The following is a 20,097-nucleotide window of genomic DNA, read 5'->3' as shown; positions in this document are numbered from 1 at the left end:
TAAGGAGAAAATCTTTATATATATATATATATATATATTTTTTAGAATAATAATCAACCATATTATTAATAATAAATTACAACTTATAGATGTCGAACCTACATCAATATAGAAAATAATAAGAGAAATACTAGATGCAATAAAGCATCGGAAATCTTTGATATGAAAGGATGCAATTAAGCATTTGATGAGGCACCGGACTGAATCCGGGTTATGTAAAACAGTACCAGTAGTATGGTCGACCATACTTTCACTCAAAGATATAAGCCGAACAGAGGGTAACCTTCTATCAAAGTAATAGGCGATAGTGTTGACCGATCTTGCCTACTCCACACAAAGAAATACGCTGAATAGAGAGCAATCTTCTACCTAAGTAACAAAAAAAGGAATTCCAACTTATAGAAAAATTTAGGGCCCAGAAAAAGTCTCCCGGATCCCAAATGTGAACCCCTAACAGCTTCGGGCTCATACACCAGTTGCAAAACACTAATTAAGTAGGCCCAACCCAATGGCCCATGTGAGCAGTCCAACAAAGCAAGGGCCCAGGCCTACCTTTTGGCACCCAAAAGTACCCTTGGCATCCAAACCGTCTCTGATCTCAGGTTCGACCGCTGCTACACCGCCCTTCGTCGGAGAAGGAACCTCTCAGCCCCATCAACCAGACAACATCCGCTGCCATCCATGCCATTGGCCGCAGTACAGATGCCACTCAAGACCCGATCTCTGCATCGCTCCCATCGCCTCTTCAGCGCCCCAGAAGGATGGATCGAACACCGGCTCCTAAGCCTGACACCCACCACGGTCACAGCCATTGGACGCCAATCAGCCATAAGAAGAATCTGACCCGACCAGGAGGATGATGACCGTCTCTCCAGGCACAAACTCCCTGGAACTCAGATTTTCCAGTCACCAACAGTCCCCAATCCAAATGGACAACGAACCGAAGGTTCCTCAAGGCCAAGATCGAACCAATCTGAGGAGGAATGAACGAAATCGCTTAAAAAAGGAACGAGGACCTCAACTTCTTGGAGAAGAACATATAAAAGGGAGAGACGGCCTAGACCGTACTTGATGGCTGCGACACTAGGGGAAGTGCCAGAAATTTGCTCCATCGGAGATGGAGGAAGTTGTAGAAACGCATACCCAAGGACGGCGTTCTCTCAAACCTTAGCAGAGGGTTTCTGGTCTCTTGATAGCAAAAATAAGTATCATATATATATGTGTGTGTGTGTGTGTGTGCGCGCGCTTCCTTACCCTTATTGCTCCATACATAATGACATGATTTTTTTTTTTTTTAGAGCCAAATAAGTGTTGAACGAGAGTTGATTGTGGCAACACCTGTGTCGATGATAACAAGTCCTCCGAAAATATTGAAAAGTTAAGCCAATCGACACAATCTTGGATCGTACGCGTCAGAGGCATCTCGGAGAGTGTTGGATACGCGACATGACAACAATACTAAATGTCAGTTTTTGGAGATATTGATGCCCTCGTGAAATTTATTTTTCATTGAGCTTGTTTTTTCTGTTTTTTTTTTCATTAGGTTGTTGCCTGCTCTAATCATCAACATGTCTCAACTGTCGTTGATCACCTTTGATCCTATTAAACATCTCCATCATCATCAAGAATTCTTACAAGCCAACGAGGATCATCTCTATTATTAATTGAAATGCCATTGGAATTCGAATAGGAATTGAAACAATCTTCATAAGCTCGGACTTATCATTTCCGACGAGAGAGCAAGTGATGCTGCTAATTAACTGACATCCCGTCAATATTAGTCATCAAATTTTCCAAGCTTGCAGAAAACTCTTACCCATGCTAACAGAACAAATTAATAGAAGGTGGCTTCGAAAACAAGTAAATGCATGATCAAACCTTATCGATCGACATTCAAGAAGCTGAAGCAAAGTAATATTACATATTATATATAAAAGGTTATTCCCAGTTTCCAATAAACTTATAGAACTCACATGAAGCAAGAAAATATTAGATTAAAGGCACATCATACATACTTACATAGTGATAGTACGTGATATGTTCCGACTCATACATCATAATATGCAGGGCCATCCCAATGGTAAGTGAGGCCTAAGGCGAAAATTATAACCTGTTTTTTATTTTTCTGTATTTTTAGCATATTTTTACTACTTTACAAACAAAGTATTTGGTAGAAGAATTTTTTGGGTCTCTACCATGAATATATATAAGAATAACATAACCTATAAATGGAGCCTAATTTCAGTTAGTTAACTACTTAAGTTCAAACAAATCGAGTATATATGCATTAATTAAAGATAGACAAGTACAAAATATACAAGAAAGTTTGTAGTAGAAAGAGAGAAAAAAATTGACGCAAAGGTACGAGGCCTAGTTTTACAAGATCTAGATAAGTTCAAATGACTGGGTAATATGTTGGGTAATTTAGAAGTTGTATTCAATTTTTGTTGGGTTTTAAATAATATAAAGTACAGAAACTTGTCTTAAAGTGAGGCCTTCACCCAAGTGAGCCAGTTGCCTTGTCTGCCTTGGACTAGGACCGGCCTGATAATATGTAAGTTCTATAAATAAGCTTTTTTAACATGTATGATGTATATGACATCATAGTAGGTTATCGGCTTATCGCAATATCTGTAAACTAAATATGTCCATAAATTTGACAGACAATATGTATATGAATATAGTCAAAAACTTTAATTAATTTTAGGGTAAATTGTAGCTTCGAGAGCGATAGGATTAGTGTCGTTGACGATTTTATTTGCCATGAATAAAACGACAGAAAAGATGATGTAGTTTTGCCTATCATTAGGAGTTGGAACTAGTCGTGACGCTTTAGAAGAGAAAGAGAGTGAAGCTGAGCAAATGCCAAACGACATGAACCGATGGATTTGGATCCTTTCGAGTTTTAGACTCTGCATCTTCGTGCTTATGTAGAATATCCCAAGGCATAAATAATATCAGGGTAGTGAATTTCCCAAACTAGCCATCAGTCCAATGCCAACAATCCAACATGTACATCAGATTATTGAGGAGTTCAAGGGAATTTAAAGCAGATGAGTATTTTGTGGCCTTTTTGGTGTTAATCAGTATTTGATTAGGTCTGTAGGCCTTTCTCGTAATGATAACAAACTCTAAATTTGTAGATCACTGTCATGTGTCAAAAAGCAAAACGTCACAGGATCATTTTTTTTTTCCCTCGCTTTTTAAAGAGGATCAAAGATCATGATCTCAATTGTTTTTGTTTTAAAGGATCATGACCTTTAAGAGGTTGAAGAGGTAGACAAACTTCCTATCTGATCTCGCAGAGTGACCAAGATTATCAAGGTTGAGAACCTGCCAGGAAGTCGTTTTTTTTTAAAAAAAAAAGAAAAAAAAAACATATGAGGAGTTGGTTGTTTCATATGTCATCAATAAGAAGTCATGAGTTATGTTATATATTTTGAAATAGTACTTACGTACTTATGCACCATTCATTCACTACCAAATTAATAACATGAAAATGTTTTTTTTTTTTTTTAAATATGAAAATGTACATTGACACACAATTGAAGTTTAGTTTGCATATTCATATTCATACAAATAAGATTAGAAGTGATAATATATGAATCATCATTCTGGATTATATAAGTGGAAGAGAATGAGAAAAATGCGGAAATGAGAGAAAGGTAAGACTCATGACTTCGAACATAGAAAGTTCATCGACTAGCGATGAAGGTCTGCATAAGGGAAACCTAAAAATATCAAAGAAAATAAATCAACCGTAAGATGTAATATGTTATAAGTGAGTGTAGATAACCGTTTTAATTTTCTGAGTTTAGATTAACCTTTTTATAAACGTAAATTATTCATGAAACTTTATTTTGTTCCCCACAAAATAACAAATTTCATAACTAGACAAGCCAAAAAGAAGTAATTAGCCATGGCAGATTCCTTTGGATCTTAGTGAGGGACGTGGTAGGTGTATGTGGAACTGTGGATATAGGGAGAAAAAAAGAAGAAGAAGTAGAAGAAGAAGGCTGCAAGTAGAAATTTTTTATTTTCCTTACCCCAGAAAAAAGAAAAAAGAAAAAAAGAAGAAGAATATTCATTTGGTCGTTAGAACGGACGAGGCTAGTTGGGAAACTCAGAACAAAAAGAAAAATAAAGGGAGCCATTTTGGAAACATTTTCCCACTTCCCAACCACAGTGAGAGAGAGAAAGAGTCAATTTGTAGTAGAGACTAGAGCTCCAACTCATTCTCAGAGCCCAACTGGTACCAGAAACGACGACGTTCATAGGCTATCAGTTGAGTCATTTTCTTCGTTTCAAAAACTCCGCCTTTGGATTGCTCGGCTGTTCAATTTGATCGGTTAGTCCGCCTCTCATGCAACCATTTACATTCACTCTTTCTGGGTTTTTGTTTTTGTTCATCGAAACTTGTTAGTATGTTGATTTTGGTTTTGAATAAATGTTCGTTTTTTTTTTTTTGTGGGTGGGAATTTGTTAAAGTTTGAATCTTTGATTGGATTGGTTGATGGGTTTAGGGGTAGAGATAAAAAGTTTGAATCTTTGATTGGATTGAGTGGTATTGAAGTTGTTTAGTTTTTGATTGTTGGGTTTTGTTTGGCCAGGTGGGTTTTTTGAGAGTTATTGAGAAAATGAGAGTGTGGGAAATGTGAGGGTGATTGTTGTTGGAGATATTTGAGTGGTTTTGTGGAGGGTTTGTTGAACAAGTATGGATCTTGCGTGTAGTTTTCGGCAGCCGAAGGTGTTGTGTGGAAGTGAAGGGGGGAGTTCTAGGAAGTTGAATGGGGTTGATTCGTATGTTTTGTTTGGGAGTAGAGATGGTGGGTGTAGCTTTCGGGGTAATTCGAGAGTTGTTGTGAAAGCGTGTTTGGGGAAGAAGGTGAAGAGGAGTGTGTGTTTTAATGGTTGTAGGGTTTCGCGTTTGGGCTCTAGAGAAAATGCTGATGATCGTTGCTGGAGTTTGAATCTGAAAACGCCATTGTTTCGTAGCTCTGGTAATGTTCTTAAAGGGTCGAGAGTGGTTTGGTGGTCTCGGTGTCAGAGTAACGACTCATTAGCGTATGTCAATGGGAATGGTCGGAATGTAGAGTTTGTGGAAGGTCATGATGAGAACTCAGGAGTTGCGCCCATCCGTGATGAAGAATTGAGCAGTTCCACAAAAGAGGAGGGTGATAAAGACAAAATAGATGAATCAGAGGCATGTACTGTGGATGAATTGAGGGAGTTGCTGCAGAATGCCATGAAAGAATTGGAAGTTGCACGTTGTAATAGTGCCATATTTGAAGAAAAGGCTCAGAAAATATCAGAAGCTGCGATTTCCCTGCAGGATGAAGCAGCAACTGCTTGGAATGATGTTAATTCAGCCCTTGACATTATTCAAGAGATTGTGAATGAAGAGGGGATTGCAAAAGAAGCTGTTCAGAAAGCAACAATGACTCTTTCATTAGCAGAGGCAAGGCTTCAGGTGGGAGCAGAATCTTTGGAGGTTGCAAAAAAGGGGACCGGTTCACTGGATGCTTCACGAGAGAGTGATGGGGAACATGATTCTGAAGACGATGAAAAAGCATTTTTGGTTGTGCAAGAAGAAATTCGGGAATGCCAGGCGAATTTGGCCAGCTGTGAGTCAGAATTAAGGTGCTTACAGAGTAAAAAAGAGGAGTTGCAGAAGCAAGTGAACAGGTTGAATGAGGTTGCAGAGAAAGCACAGCTGAATGCTTTGAAAGCAGAGGAGGATGTAACAAATATAATGCTATTAGCAGAGCAAGCTGTTGCTTTTGAACTTGAGGCAGCACAACGTGTAAATGATGCAGAGATTGCATTACAAAGAGCAGAGAAATCTCTCTCCAATTCAACTCTTGATACCATAGAAAACAACCAGGGACAGGTGTTGAATGATGATGCTGCTGTCGAGGAGGAGGAGAAGGTAGTTCAAGGAAGTTCTGCTAATATCATTACTGAAAAGGATAAAGATCTGTTAATTGATGGTGATTCGTCTGCTATCAAGCCCTTACCAGATAGCCCTTCAGACAGAATCACTCAGAGTGTTGAAGAAACAACCCAAACTGCTGATCTAAGTGATCATGAGAAACAAAAGATAGGCGTAGATTCTTTTAAAGAAGCTGAAGTAGAGACTGAAAAGTCAAAGAATGTGGTTCAAACTAAAAAACAGGAAACTCAGAAGGAATCGAGTAGGGAGAGTTCAACCTCAAATGCACCCAAGACAATAGTGAAGAAATCTTCTCGTTTCATTCCTGCATCTTTCTTTTCTTCTGAAGATGGGACTGAATTCACACCATCATCAGTGTTCCAGGGTCTGTTGGAGTATGCAAGGAAGCAGTGGCCCAAGTTGGTTGTTGGGATATTCCTATGTGGCATAGGGTACGTATAATTGTTTCTACTTGTGTTTCATTTATTTTATCGCTTCTTGGAAGAATTCATGCAGAAAAATTTATAAGGTGTTTATTAGCTATATTTGAGTACTTGGTTTATGAATAATAAGTGTCATGACATGTCTGCATTCTGGGTTGAACTCTGACGGAAAACAACCCACACTTTCAAGAATGCTGTGGATCTACTTTGTTTTATGAGAGACATAAAATATATATCAGGACTGAGATAAACTAGACAACCTGTAATATGCGAATATGAAATTTCCAAAATTTGACCAGTAAAAGTTCTCCCTCTTTGGTTAATCAAGTACAAATTGGCAAGCCAACAAGATGGTATAATGAGGTATTGGTTCACAGCTTCTGCAGGTGTTTCTCTCTACTGAAAAGTCATGGAGGCAACGACTACATTGTTGCCATGATGTAGCACTATTTTTATTTTTTATTTTTTCACTATAATTCTTCTTCTTTGTTCGTCAGATAGCTCTCTGTATTTTTGCTTTGCTGTTATTATTGAATAATTACATGGCGTGTAGTCTTTACTTCCTTTGATCTCAAATTGCTGAGATTTATCACAGGCTCACCTTTTACACTAATCGGGCAGAAAGAGCCACTCAACTGATACAACAGCCAGATGTAATTACCACTAGTTTTGAAGAAGTTTCCTCAACTGCGAGGCCTCTAGTTCAACAATTACGTAAACTTCCTAAGAGAATTAAAAGCCTAATTGATATGTTGCCTCATCAAGAGGTATGTGGTTATATCCCCTAACTTAAATGTTCTTTGTTCTCAGTCCATCATAGGTTGTTGTTTTCACTTTCAGGTCTGATCTATTCTTTTCTTTAGGTGAATGAGGAGGAAGCTTCCCTCTTTGACATGTTATGGTTATTGTTAGCAAGTGTGATATTTGTGCCTGTATTCCAGAAGATTCCTGGAGGTAATTTGATACCTAATTGCACACTTGGTCGTCTTTCTTTTGTCATTTTGAATGTAAATAGGTGCGTAGTGTCATCTATTTTGGTCAGAGGACTGCCTTGCTGTACAGGATTTTAATCTATTAGTCCATAAATTACATGGTGCCTCCATATTCCTAAATGGGCTGTTAGTACATAGATAAGCTGTCGATTTTTGTGAATATGTTTTCTTTCACTTGCTGGTCATCTTTTCTTAGTTACTATAATCTACACCTACACTTGTCCAATCCCTATACTACATAAACGTGGGCCACTGACCCTTATTATATTTTGAAAATCCTATGGATTTCAAGGCATCATCTGTTGCGGCCTACATATTGCTGTACATCTGAGATTAATGGTGTCACTCACTAACGGGTGTCCTCTCTCTGCCTGCTATATTTAGGTAGTCCTGTTCTTGGGTACTTGGCAGCAGGTATCTTAATTGGGCCTTATGGCCTCTCGATTATTCGTCATGTACATGGAACAAAGGCAATTGCCGAATTTGGTGTTGTTTTCTTACTGTTCAACATTGGCCTTGAGGTGAGTCTATCAATTGAAGATTTCTATTCTATTTATGCACTTTAGATTCACTATGATGAAATTCTATGTGAAGAACAATGGAAAACTAACAGGACTTTGGTTTACATTTTAGCTCTCTGTTGAAAGGTTGAGTTCCATGAAGAAATATGTATTTGGATTAGGCTCTGCTCAGGTGATTATCTCCTAGTTTTTCTGCTGGGCCACAACAACAATTTCCGTATGCTATTGATAAATAAATTTACAAGGTTCTTGATATTTAAATGCAGGTTCTAGTCACAGCTGTTGTAGTTGGCTTGGTTGCTCATTTTGCTTGTGGGCTGCCTGGCCCTGCTGCAATTGTAATTGGCAATGGTCTAGCTTTATCATCCACTGCAGTTGTGCTGCAGGTAATGGTTATGAGCAATCATAGTATATGACTTTTGTATATAGGCATCTTTAATTCAATTGATTTGATTATCCAAAACTTAAATAAACAGTTTAGGGTTTAGGGATCATTTTATTGACTTTTGTACATGTGGCTGGATTCAGCAAGAACGTGGATCAATTTATTTGGTAGATGGAGCCATTTGGCCAAAATAGGTCTGACGCACAGATGAATTTCCCGCTTTGAATATTGAAGTTGTAATGCAACCCAAAACCAATTGACAATGGGTGGAAAAATCTTAGATTTTATATATCCCATCCAACAATGCTATAGTCAACAGTGTATGGAGGAGCACTAGGAATGGTTGGATGGACTTGGTTTTTCAGGTACAAGATGGTATGGTTTTGCAATGCTGGTCTGGCAATTTTGGGGTGGAAGAGTTCCCTTTAAGGATACTTTCTCAGGTCTTTTTAGTTTGGCAGTTGGAGAGGGAATTTCTACTTGTTGAATGTAGATTCTGGTAGATAACATAACCTGGTACCCAATTTTTATTAGCCTATAGGATGCTGAGCAACTGCAAGAGGTACTTCACTTTCTTAAATCTCTATGTATGGCAAGGGTGGCAATATGGTGGCGTGGAGACTACATAGACGTAAGAAGTTTGAAATGTAATTCTTCTTCTCTGGTCTTGTGAGGTCAAAGCAGGTTCTGTTCCTTAGAAAGGAATGTCAGATGTGAATGCGCCACTAAAAGCATTCTTCATTGGGAAAGAGATTACTATAAAATTTTAGTTGTTCCTAATTTGTGGATCAGAGGCAGAATAGTGAATAGGCATGACTAATGCACAGGGGTAGCGCAAATAGCTTATCACCTTCTGAAATTTTCAGTGGCTTCAGGGTTTTATTGGATCTTCGTTTGGTAGTTTGTTGTTCTTTAGCAGGGTGAAATTTTCATTTTCTTTTCTTTTGTTTTATGTATGTCTCTGACTCTGCATGGTATATGGTTAATGATGCTGGGCTGCACCCTCTTAGTGGTTTTTCTCAACATTTTTATTCAATTTTTATATGAAGGCAAAAACCTTCTAATGTATGTATATATACATATATATTTTTTTCTTTCATCTTTTTCCGACAGAGAAGTTAATTCTCATCAACTTATTTTTCAGGTCTTGCAAGAGCGGGGTGAGAGCACATCACGCCATGGTCGTGCAACCTTTTCTGTTTTACTGTTCCAGGTTTTGCTTTCTTATAAGAGCTTTTCCAGGCTATTCTGAAATTCCAACATATATTAAGTCCCTTGCTTTTGACAGAATAACTTTTTGAAACACGGAATCCGTTTATTGAATATAGTAAGGGCATATTCCAATGAATTGAATATCAAACTAAGAGTTAGGGTCATCTTGCACATATTCAAGTGAATTTGTCGTGCCGACATTTCGATGATTTTGTGCGTGCTTGCTTATGTATATTTTGTAAAGCAAGTATTGTAATGTGATCAGCATCCTTATTCAAGTGAATTTGTCGTGCCGACATTTCGATGATTTTGTGTGTGCTTGCTTATGTATTTTTAGTAAAGCGTGTATTGTAATGTGATCAGCATCCGTATACATATTATAGTTCCCCCCGGAAACCTTCCACCTTTAGTGCTGGTAAATCAGTAAATAGGTGTCATACATTTAAATTTATTGACATGTGGTTAAGTGGTTAACCTGGGAAGAAAGAAGGGGGGAAAATGTAGGGCCTTTTGTTTGAACTTTCATGTTTTATGTCGTTCTTGCACATCTTGAACCTAAATTTGGTATATTCCTGATTCTTTTTAATATTTTTCAGGATTTGGCTGTTGTGGTTTTGCTAATACTTATACCTCTCATTTCACCAAATTCATCCAAAGGAGGGGTAATATTTCTTATGCTTTCCTGTTACCTTTTTCTATGTTTGGATACAACTTTTTTTGGGATGTCAAATGCCCGAATGCAATGCAATGCAATCTGTCTCTCTCTCTAGGCTAAACATGAGCTTTCAGTTTCATTTTGTTTAATTTGAATTTCAATGTGCATATGCTGATTACTAGGCGTGAATGAAACACAGCACTGTCTCTGTTCCACTTTAAATAGCAAGGACTGATGACCAAACTCATATACTAGTACAACAATTAATAGGTTGATAATAAAATATATTTCTTTCTATTAAATTTGATCTATACTGACTATAGCTGCTGACCTGCTTATAATTTACACAGTAATGATTCTTCCTCTTCCCTAAACAGAATGTTTATGTTCCCTGAGAACAGAGATGACTGCTCTCACATTCTAATTAGTTTCTTAGTTTTCTCACACCCTAATAAAAAAAAAAAAACCATGAGAAATAAAGACCTAGTTTCTATCTTTGAACATAAATCAAGAAATACTGGGAATTCTCTTGCTGTATGTTTTTAGGTACATACTGAATAACTTTGTCTGCTACATTTCAGATTGGTTTCCAAGCTATTGCTGAAGCTCTTGGACTTGCTGCTGTAAAGGCAGCAGTTGCCATCACAGCCATTATTGCTGGTGGACGCTTGGTAAGCCTTGTGTATATAAAATATTTTGCAGAGTTCTTCAATAACGCCATTGAATAGGTAAACGAGTAATGCATGTTTTTACACATTCATGTTGTAGCTCCCAATGCCCCAATAGACTATTTATTTTCAACTGTTATGATCTTGATTAAAATTAATGCAGGTGTTATTAGGCAAAGGCAGTTTTCTATATGTGGCAATGTATGATGATATCTTAATGTCTATAAATTGTTCTGACTCACTAATAGTATTATGTAGCTGATTTTCATAGAAGTCCTTGTTATCAAAATTCTCTAGACCATTTCATGATGATCCAACAGGGCCACATCTGCTTTTGGTGGCTGTTGCTGCCTCTCAAAATGTTACCCTTGAATAGTGTTTGGCCTGATTAAGAAACTCTCTAGTGTGAAGAACTAAGTAACCTTGGAAGAAATTTTGACAATGTATGTATCAATTTCATAATAGATTTTATGTTTGGGGGGAAATCTTGTTAAAGCTTCTATTAAGAGCAGAAAGTGACAAATTGTTAACTGCTTAAGGTCATTACCTGGCATTACTGATATTGTGGGTCAAAATCCTGATGCTTCTCTTAGAAATAATAATGTAGCTAGGAGGAAGGGAAACTTATTTGTTTTTCTTTACTGCTTATTAGGACAGTTTTGGAATGGGTTCTTGTATTCTGCAAGCTCTGCTTTTGATCTCATCAGGTTCTTCTATAAAAGTCAAACTTGTTTCTTGAACCTAATGTTGTTTGGTGTGGTTTTGCAGTTGCTTCGACCAATTTATAGGCAAATTGCAGAAAATCAAAACGCAGAAATATTTTCTGCCAATACATTGCTTGTTATTCTGGGAACAAGTCTTCTCACTGCCAGGGTAGGTCCTGCATTATTTGCTTTTTAATAATCATTTTCTAGTGCTGTAAAGCTCTTAATCTTTTCCTCTTATGTACAGGCTGGACTATCCATGGCATTGGGAGCATTTTTGGCTGGTTTGCTTCTTGCAGAAACTGAATTTTCCTTACAGGTTGAGTCGGATATTGCTCCATATCGTGGCCTTCTATTGGGTCTCTTTTTCATGACGGTATGTACTTCATGGTGGCAACTTGTTGTGGTTAAATTGTGAGCCAAGTTAATGGAGGGAGGGAAAAGAAAAGGGAGGGGGGGGGGGGGGGGGGGGGTGTGGGGAATTCCATTTCTGAATAAAATCTTATAACCCAACTCCAGTCTTCCTTTTTTTTTCCTTTCTTTTATGTGCATCTTATAAATATCACATGTAGTCAACTGTCAGTCTATTAATATGTATAATGTTTTTTTATTTTTTATTAACAACTGTTTGTGGTTTTTCAGGTTGGAATGTCTATTGATCCAAAACTTCTTGTTTCGAACTTCCCCATTATAATTGGATCATTAGGACTTCTACTTGTTGGCAAATGCTTATTGGTTGCTTTAATAGGCAAACTATCTGGCATTTCAATAATATCTGCAATAAGAGTTGGTCTTCTTCTTGCCCCTGGTGGAGAATTTGCATTTGTTGCTTTTGGTGAAGCTGTTAATCAGGTTTACTTCTTTATTAACTACTATGTGGGAAAATTGCTTGTTTGCTATATTATTAGCAGCTATACAGTTTATATATATATATATATATATATTTTTTTTTTTTTTCTTGTCATCTGGCCTTTTTGCTTCCTTAATGCATTTAATATTCTTATAGTTTTTTAATTTCAAAAGAAATTTCTTGTAGTTGTTAACCAATGAAAAAAGAGGTTCTGCTCTGCTAAATTAAGTAGACAGGGTAAACGCAATGGTGGAAACAAAATATCAGTTGTCTATGTAATTGCTATTAAATATTGATCAGTTACTTTGGTTTAGTTGGTGCATCTGCAGCTTAATACCCTCTTAGCTAGTCTTCGATGTTTGTAGAATTACCATACTCATTTCTGTAATACCATGCTTATTCTGTCATCTGTAGGGAATAATGTCTCCTCAACTATCTTCTTTGCTCTTTCTTGTCGTTGGAGTTTCAATGGCCCTCACACCTTGGCTAGCTGCTGGAGGACAGTTAATTGCATCTCGTTTTGAGCTGCATGATGTTCGAAGTTTACTACCTGATGAGAGTGAGGTAAAAATACCTGCAGTGAATGCATGACTATTATTCTTGATGTTCTGCCATGACCAATTGTTTTTTTCGGAAGGCCATGAACAATTGTTGACATGTATTGGTTTCCACTAAAATTCTTGCTAGTTCATATCTATGCAACCATAGTTTCCTTTTATGTGAAAAATTTGGTTGGTATATCATGAGTATAATTTTAGCCGTCCATTTTAATTGCTATCTTCAAATTAGGTAGCTTGCTTTTGTTAGGATGGATACAAATTTGTTTGCGCTTATTGATCCTGTATTTTCTAGGAATTATTATTTACTGATAATCTCGGGTTCTCTTGGCTTGATAATATTTCCAGACAGATGATTTACAAGATCATATAATCATTTGCGGATTTGGACGAGTTGGCCAGGTTGTGAAATAGTTTATTTTACAAATTGATTTAAATTCATAGTCTTACCTACGCATGGATTTGTAACAATTTGTGGTGTCTCCCATTTTCTCCGCAGATAATTGCACAGCTTCTTTCAGAGCGCCTAATTCCATTTGTAGCTCTTGATGTGAGGAGGTAATCTTGATGTCTAAAACTATGTTAAACTTTTCGTAGTAAGTAGTATTTCTACAGTTCTTCCATCATAGTTCAGGTTGGTCATAGCCTTATAGGTTGCTCTCCTGTATGTTATACTAGTGTAGGTTTGTCTAGTTAGTATATACGTCTCAGAATGGTTCTTGCAGTAATTTAATTTCTCTTAGCCATTACCAATAATATGATGATTGTTAAAGTTATTAATTAAATTATTATGATTATCAAGATTGTAATAAGGCTAATCACAAGGTAGCTAGATTTGCTTTGTCTCTTGTTGATCACTTCTTATTGTGAATGGATACTGAGCCATCTTGGCTGTCTTCTATTATTGAAGATGTTTGTGTTCCAAGTTACTATGGGGTGTGGTACTCTTTCCTTTGCCTAGATCCGAGCAAGGTTTACCACTAATTGTACCCTTGATTTTGTGAGTTGTGCAAAGTATTATTGAAAGTCTTTTTGGATCAAGAAAAAAGAAAACAAATATTCTGAGGATTAATTAAGTTTGGAATTGTTATTTTCCATATTTTTGACGATATCTTTCTGCAATATATCGGAACTTATAATAACTAATCATCCTGTGTTCTATTGTTCAGTGATAGAGTGACAGTTGGACGTTCCCTGGACATTCCGGTCTATTTTGGAGATGCCGGTAGTCGAGAGGTATGTATAATTAGTTGAAACTATAGTTACATGCAGCCATGCAGGATTCTGATCTGACATGCCTTTTACTACGAGTAGGTGCTCCACAAAGTTGGTGCTCACAGAGCATGCGCTGCAGCAATAACGTTAGATTCCCCTGGTGCAAACTATAGAACTGTTTGGGCTCTGAGCAAGTATTTCCCCAACGTGAAAACTTTTGTCCGTGCTCATGATGTTGACCACGGTCTTAATTTGGAGAAGGCTGGGGCCACAGCGGTAATACTCCTATACCTTTTCTTATTATACTACCTGTAACTGCAGCTGTCTGAAGTAACCCAATATTTATTGGGTTATAACTTATAAATATCAAACACTGCATTTTTCTGTTACTTGAGAAAAAGTTGAACTAGTGTCATTGGCTGACTTAAAAATTGGAATGCTTATCTCATATATCTTCTTATTAGCTTTACATTGCATACACGAGAATTTGACCTAATCATGAGAAACTTACAGGTTGTCCCAGAGACCTTGGAACCGAGTCTACAGTTGGCAGCTGCTGTTCTTGCTCAGGTAAATGGTTTATTGTCAGTGTCTGATATAACTATCACTGCGGCATACGTCACAACATGATGGAGATGCTGGTTTTCATTTCTCTTTAATGCATTATGTTTCATAAATTGTGTCTTGTGACTCTTGTCGTAAGTGCTGGCTACATTTGTCATGTTTGTTATACTTATGTGTACCTGTCCTGGACTGTATGATATCATGATAATTTCTTGTATTTGTAATAGAAATTCTAATTCCTACTCTTGATCAAATTTCTGTTCAGTCCAACCTCTTTGAGTACCACCAAAGTTTATGTGACATTTCAATTGGGCCTTAGTGTACTGCGATTGCATCTATTATTAGCTGCATGGTGGTAAATCCATGTCTTTCTCAAAAAAAAAAAAAAAAAAAAAAATCATGACTTTCCAATTGTATATAACATGAGTAAGCGACAAAATATTATGTCAAATATGGTATCATCCAAAACACACTGAGTCTGTAAATGGGTCTCGTGACTGGAGTAAGCTTGATTTGATTCAATAAATTTGAAAGTTTCATAAGGTTCTGATTGTTCAGTAGGTTAGTATCATGGTCAAAATAGAATCAGTAGCTTTCTCTTTTATTTCAACTCGAGGTTGCAGTTTCAGTTTTTATTTATTTTCTCCAGAAGATGATGGTAATATGGTTTCTCCGGGTTAACTTTGTCCTCTTTCAGGCTAAACTTCCCACGTCAGAGATTGCAGCAGCCATCAATGAGTATAGATCCCGGCATCTTGCTGAGCTAACTGAGGTAATCCCTATTTGGCTTTAGTTTTACATTTTTTCTTCTCACCAGATATTGCCTTGCTTATCTCCCTTATGCTTCAGATTTGAGATGGGATCCTAAACATATGTTTCTGCATGCAGTTATGTGAAACTAGTGGAAGCTCTCTTGGCTATGGATTTTCTCGAATGATGATCAAACCCAAACTTCCGCCTTTGGATCCCACAGACGATAACCAATTCACTGAAGGAACACTGGCAATATAAAAGATGCCAGATGACACAGTAAAGGATAAAGGGAAACTGTAGAAACAGCTCAATAACTGTATAGCAGATTACTCCTTCAATTTTGGACCCAAAAGAAAGGAAAGAGATTATCTTCCATTGGGTAGACTGTACAGAAAATACACTGAAGAGACATCAATGGAAAACACTTGTTTGACAAGCTTTTTTGTTCGAAGAACTTTTTTGGACCATTTTTAAAAAATGTATTCTTATGTCTAATGAGGCTGAAGTCTCTAAACAGAAGTCTCCTAACATTTTTGGTTTTTGGGCTCTTCTTGGCTCTAAGATGAAGGAAAGATCATAATGCTCCAATCTTCTTATTTGTTTCTTTATTAAATTGGATATTTCTACCTCATGAGACCAGAGTTTGCTTCAATGAAGTGAAAATAGCAGTTCAGATGGAATGGGCATTCCTATTGGAAGATCATTCCATCCTTTTATTTAGCTCATTTAGCATTCATGCTCAAATTTGAGATGTTGAATGCTTTGTATTTTCTCTTTTCTTTTCCGATTCATGGGTTGAATGCCTATTTCAATCCTATGAAGCATACTCAGTTTCCAGAAATTCTGGTTATCCCACAATTTTTTTATTTTTATTTCTTTTACGGAGTCCTACGGTATTTCAATTAAAGTTTTCAACAAAGGACTAATCTGTAGTCAGGAGGTCTTATCAGAACGCTTCCTCCTCCTAACTACATGCAACAACATCGTGAATCGAATGAAGCTTCAAAAGTATTCAAGATTGGGGATAAGCTGGATCTTCAGTTTCATTGGTGTGGGTTTACAGCTCTAGTAATTAAGGAAATGATCTCTAGTTCTCAAATCTTGTTTAACATAAACTTTCCCCAATTTTCGATATCATACATTCCTCGTATATTTCATCCTGACTAATGTATGAGGATACCTTTTTAATTTTATTTTTGAAAATTGTAATTTGTAAATTAATATAATTTAAGTAAAAATTAAATGTTCTCAAAAAAAAAAAAAAAAAAAAAATCATTCCAAAAAGTTTGATTCTTTTGTAGCCGCGCCGTTTTGCCTACTTCACAGTCTCTCTGCTCTGCTCTCTCTCTCTCTCTCTCTCTCTCTCTCTCCTGAAACCCTAAACCCTTTTCTGAGGGTTCTGAAATCCGATCATAACGTACAGAAGAAGAGTCCTACTCTGTTGTCCTGTAAATCATCCGATGGCGGCAGCGTCGATGGTATTTACGGACTGCTCCTCCTCCACCACCGCCGCCGCTCGCCTCCTCCCCTTCACACGTACCACCCCTCTCCTCCTCCGCACCACCCAATACGCCGTCGTTTTCCCCCGCCGCTTCATCCACCCTCCCAGAGTCCTCTCAATCCACTCCTCTTCTTCTTCCCCCTCCCAATTGTCCACCGGTACGCCTCTCATTTCTCTCAATTCATATCAAAAATCAAAACTTTATCATCAAAATCACAACTTTGATATCAAAATCAGAGCTTTTTATTATCACAATCATAGCTTTATTATCAAAATCATAGCTTTGTTGTAAGTGTTGTGTAATAGCTGTGATTTTGTTTGATGGGTATCGGTTGTTAGAATTTAGTTAGTGAGTTTGTGCATTGTGTGTTGTGTATTACAGCTTCAATTGTTTCCCAAACTGAGAAGCACGAAAAATCGGATACGAAACTGGAAATAGTGAATAAAAGGCTTGATGGGAAGAAAGTGGCAGAGAAAATTAGAGGGGAGATAGCTGAGGAAGTGTCAAGGATGAAGGATGCAATTGGGGTTGTTCCGGGTTTGGCGGTTATTTTGGTTGGAGATAGGGAAGAATCTGCCACTTATGTTAGCAAGAAGAAGGAGGCTTGTGAGGTTGTGGGAATTACTTCTTTTGAAGTGCATTTGCCGGAGGATGCCACGGAACAAGAAGTGCTCGACTCCATCTCCGGCTTCAATGAGGATCCCTCAGTTCATGGCATCCTTGTTCAGCTACCTCTGACTAGGGTATGTGGCTGAATTTTGAATTTGCTTTCCTGTTGGTGATATCATGGTACAATAAGAATACAAGTATGAGTTAATGTTTCAAAGATTATACATTTTTTGCTAGTTCTTAGAGTAAATATAATTTAGGCACTTATACTGATTAGTGGATAGAGAACTATTGGACATATAGGTTCGTGCTTTATAATCTAAGGAAATGATCTGTTCCAAATGATGCGACTCCAGGTTATATTGCTACATGGTTTCAAGTCTTCATTATATATATGTTTTCATCTACTTATCCTATGATTCGGGGAAATGGTTCATGCATCTATTGTATGATTTAGATCAAAAGGGCATGGTTAGTTTCCTGATTGGATCTTTTTTAGCCCCTTTTTTTTCATACAACATTTGGAGATCTCAGTTACTTTTCATGACCATGTAAATGTGTAAGGATTTTCAAAATATAAACATTGCATTTATTCTTCCATGATATGTTCAACCTTCTAACTGTTTTCATGTGCTTGTTATACCAGCATATGGATGAACAAAACGTTTTAAATGCTGTTAGCATTGAGAAAGATGTGGATGGATTTCACCCGCTAAATATTGGCTGTCTTGCCATGCGAGGTAGGGAACCCTTCTTTGTTCCCTGTACTCCCAAAGGCTGCATAGAGCTGTTGCATAGATATGACATCCCTATCAAAGGAAAGAGAGCTGTTGTAATTGGCCGGAGCAATATTGTTGGGATGCCAGTTGCTTTGTTGCTGCAGGTGAGATTCATTTTCTAAACCAGGGAGTTCTTTCTTTATCTTCTTAAACTAACTTGAAATTCAAAATTATGGTAGAGGGAAGATGCTACAGTCAGCATAGTCCATTCCCGAACCAAGAATCCCGAAGAGTTAACAAAACAAGCAGATATTGTAATCGCAGCTGTAGGGCAAGCAAATATGGTGAGGGGTAGCTGGATTAAACCTGGTGCAGTAGTTATTGATGTCGGAATCAATCCAGTTGAGGTGAGAACGGCTTTGTTGATGGTCTTTTTTATCATCCCTTGACAATTCATTCCTCTCTCTCTCTCTCTCTCTCTCTCTCTCTCTCTCTCTCATGCATTTAGCATTTCTCTTTTGAGTTTGTAATCAGAAAATGAATCTTTTGGCTAAATTATCAGATATATTGGACCGTCTTTGTTCTTGAAAAGATGCAGAATTGGTAATTGATCATACCGTGTTAATATGGCCTTTCAGTTTAATGTTTAGAAATTCATTTCTTAAGTTCTCTAATGTTTTGTGATACTGGGTCAGTTAAAAGGGATGTCTTGAGCTTTTAGGCACTTGGTTTATGGCTTTTGGGAAGGTAAGAAAGCCAAAATCCTTTGGGTATGTTTGCTTTCGGCAGTATTTTGTGTTTTAGAGATGGAGCAAACTAGAAGAATTTTTTAAGTTTATGGGCTTTGGGATGATGATTTGGGATTGACTGTGGTACTGGTCTGCAACTCTGCTTTATGGGCTTCGCTTACCAATCATTTCAGGAATTAGTCCCTCTCTTTTAATATTTTTAGCTGTTGTGAAGTGAGGCTGGCTTCTTGTATCTGGTTTCTAGTGTCTTTGTCTTATGTTTTTCTCTAGGCTGTGGTTTTTTATCTCTTAATTTCAGTAATGAACTCTTTGTTTCCTCTAAAAAATAAAAATAAAATAAATATATCCCTCCTTTGAAGATCGGTGAACAGGAAATGAAGCATTATCTAGGTTGTTCGAGATATATGGAGCATTATTGCATTTAAAGAATGAAATTGATGATATGGTCATGGCATGTTGTTCCCTCATTCAAGGTTACACGTGTTCATGTGCTCATTCTGTGCTTGTATATTTGGACAGGATAAAACAAAGCGTTCGGGCTTTCGGCTAGTTGGAGATGTCTGTTATAAGGAGGCCAAAGAAATTGCTTCAGCAATTACTCCAGTACCAGGAGGAGTTGGTCCAATGACTATAGCAATGCTTCTCACTAATACACTCATATCAGCAAAAAGGATACACAACTTCCAGTGAGATCTTCAGAGTTACTCCCATAGCAATGCTTTTTAGTGCAGGGACAGTTCTGTCCTGTTCCTATTGGTTTCACTATTTGAAGTCGAGAGTTCTTTTCGGTCAAGTTTTTTCAGAGTTTAAAGCTCTTTTCTGGTCAAAACAGTCAAATCTATCTTGGTCGGACCGTTCTAATGTATAATGTGGTATAATGTATTTACAGCAGGAGAATTATATAGCAGAAACCAAGTACTTACTCTGACATTTTATTTGATAGTCTTGGGGCATCTCTCTCCTGATTTCCTAATATTTAAAGTCCAGTGTTCTTACCCTTGTCGTTGTATTCTCTTGTGAGTTGTGAGTGCAATTCATGTTCACATAAAAAAGTGCAATGTTCTTTG

At 37.3% G+C, this 20,097-nt stretch overlaps 2 protein-coding genes across 2 annotated transcripts; both read left to right on the top strand.

Annotated features, from left to right (window-relative positions):
• Positions 1–4,002: 4,002 nt before the first annotated feature.
• LOC112181371 (K(+) efflux antiporter 2, chloroplastic) lies at positions 4,003–16,037 on the top strand. Its single transcript, XM_024319744.2, has 21 exons — positions 4,003–4,348; positions 4,611–6,384; positions 6,971–7,142; positions 7,239–7,329; positions 7,752–7,888; positions 8,001–8,060; positions 8,155–8,274; positions 9,418–9,486; positions 10,082–10,147; positions 10,722–10,811; positions 11,577–11,681; positions 11,760–11,888; positions 12,155–12,364; positions 12,777–12,926; positions 13,268–13,321; positions 13,419–13,477; positions 14,089–14,155; positions 14,234–14,410; positions 14,648–14,704; positions 15,396–15,470; positions 15,587–16,037. The coding sequence occupies exons 2-21, from the start codon at positions 4,715–4,717 to the stop codon at positions 15,707–15,709; spliced, it is 3,681 nt and encodes a 1,226-aa protein (XP_024175512.1). The 5' UTR covers positions 4,003–4,348; positions 4,611–4,714; the 3' UTR covers positions 15,710–16,037.
• Positions 16,038–16,769: 732 nt separating this feature from the next.
• On the top strand, positions 16,770–20,005 carry LOC112181362 (bifunctional protein FolD 4, chloroplastic). The gene is made up of 5 exons (XM_024319738.2): positions 16,770–17,110; positions 17,335–17,696; positions 18,209–18,445; positions 18,521–18,688; positions 19,550–20,005. Exons 1-5 carry the CDS (start codon positions 16,912–16,914, stop codon positions 19,718–19,720), a joined length of 1,137 nt encoding a protein of 378 aa, XP_024175506.1. The 5' UTR covers positions 16,770–16,911; the 3' UTR covers positions 19,721–20,005.
• The last annotated feature ends 92 nt before the right edge of the window (positions 20,006–20,097 follow it).

The sequence above is a fragment of the Rosa chinensis genome, chromosome 1 (assembly GCF_002994745.2).
Source record: "Rosa chinensis cultivar Old Blush chromosome 1, RchiOBHm-V2, whole genome shotgun sequence".
Lineage (NCBI taxonomy): Eukaryota > Viridiplantae > Streptophyta > Magnoliopsida > Rosales > Rosaceae > Rosa > Rosa chinensis.
Note: the sequence above shows the minus strand (reverse complement) of the source record. Positions and strands in the feature narration are given on the sequence as shown.

Excerpts from the sequence above, each read along its gene's own strand:
- LOC112181371 (XM_024319744.2), top strand. The coding sequence starts at position 4,715 with ATGGATCTTGCGTGTAGTTTTCGGCAGCCGAAGGTGTTGTGTGGAAGT. Across the intron at positions 8,275-9,417 it reads CCACTGCAGTTGTGCTGCAG|GTCTTGCAAGAGCGGGGTGA; the intron begins GTAATGGTTATG and ends CTTATTTTTCAG. Across the intron at positions 14,156-14,233 it reads GAGATGCCGGTAGTCGAGAG|GTGCTCCACAAAGTTGGTGC; the intron begins GTATGTATAATT and ends TACTACGAGTAG.
- LOC112181362 (XM_024319738.2), top strand. The coding sequence starts at position 16,912 with ATGGCGGCAGCGTCGATGGTATTTACGGACTGCTCCTCCTCCACCACC. Across the intron at positions 18,446-18,520 it reads CAGTTGCTTTGTTGCTGCAG|AGGGAAGATGCTACAGTCAG; the intron begins GTGAGATTCATT and ends AAATTATGGTAG. Across the intron at positions 18,689-19,549 it reads TCGGAATCAATCCAGTTGAG|GATAAAACAAAGCGTTCGGG; the intron begins GTGAGAACGGCT and ends ATATTTGGACAG.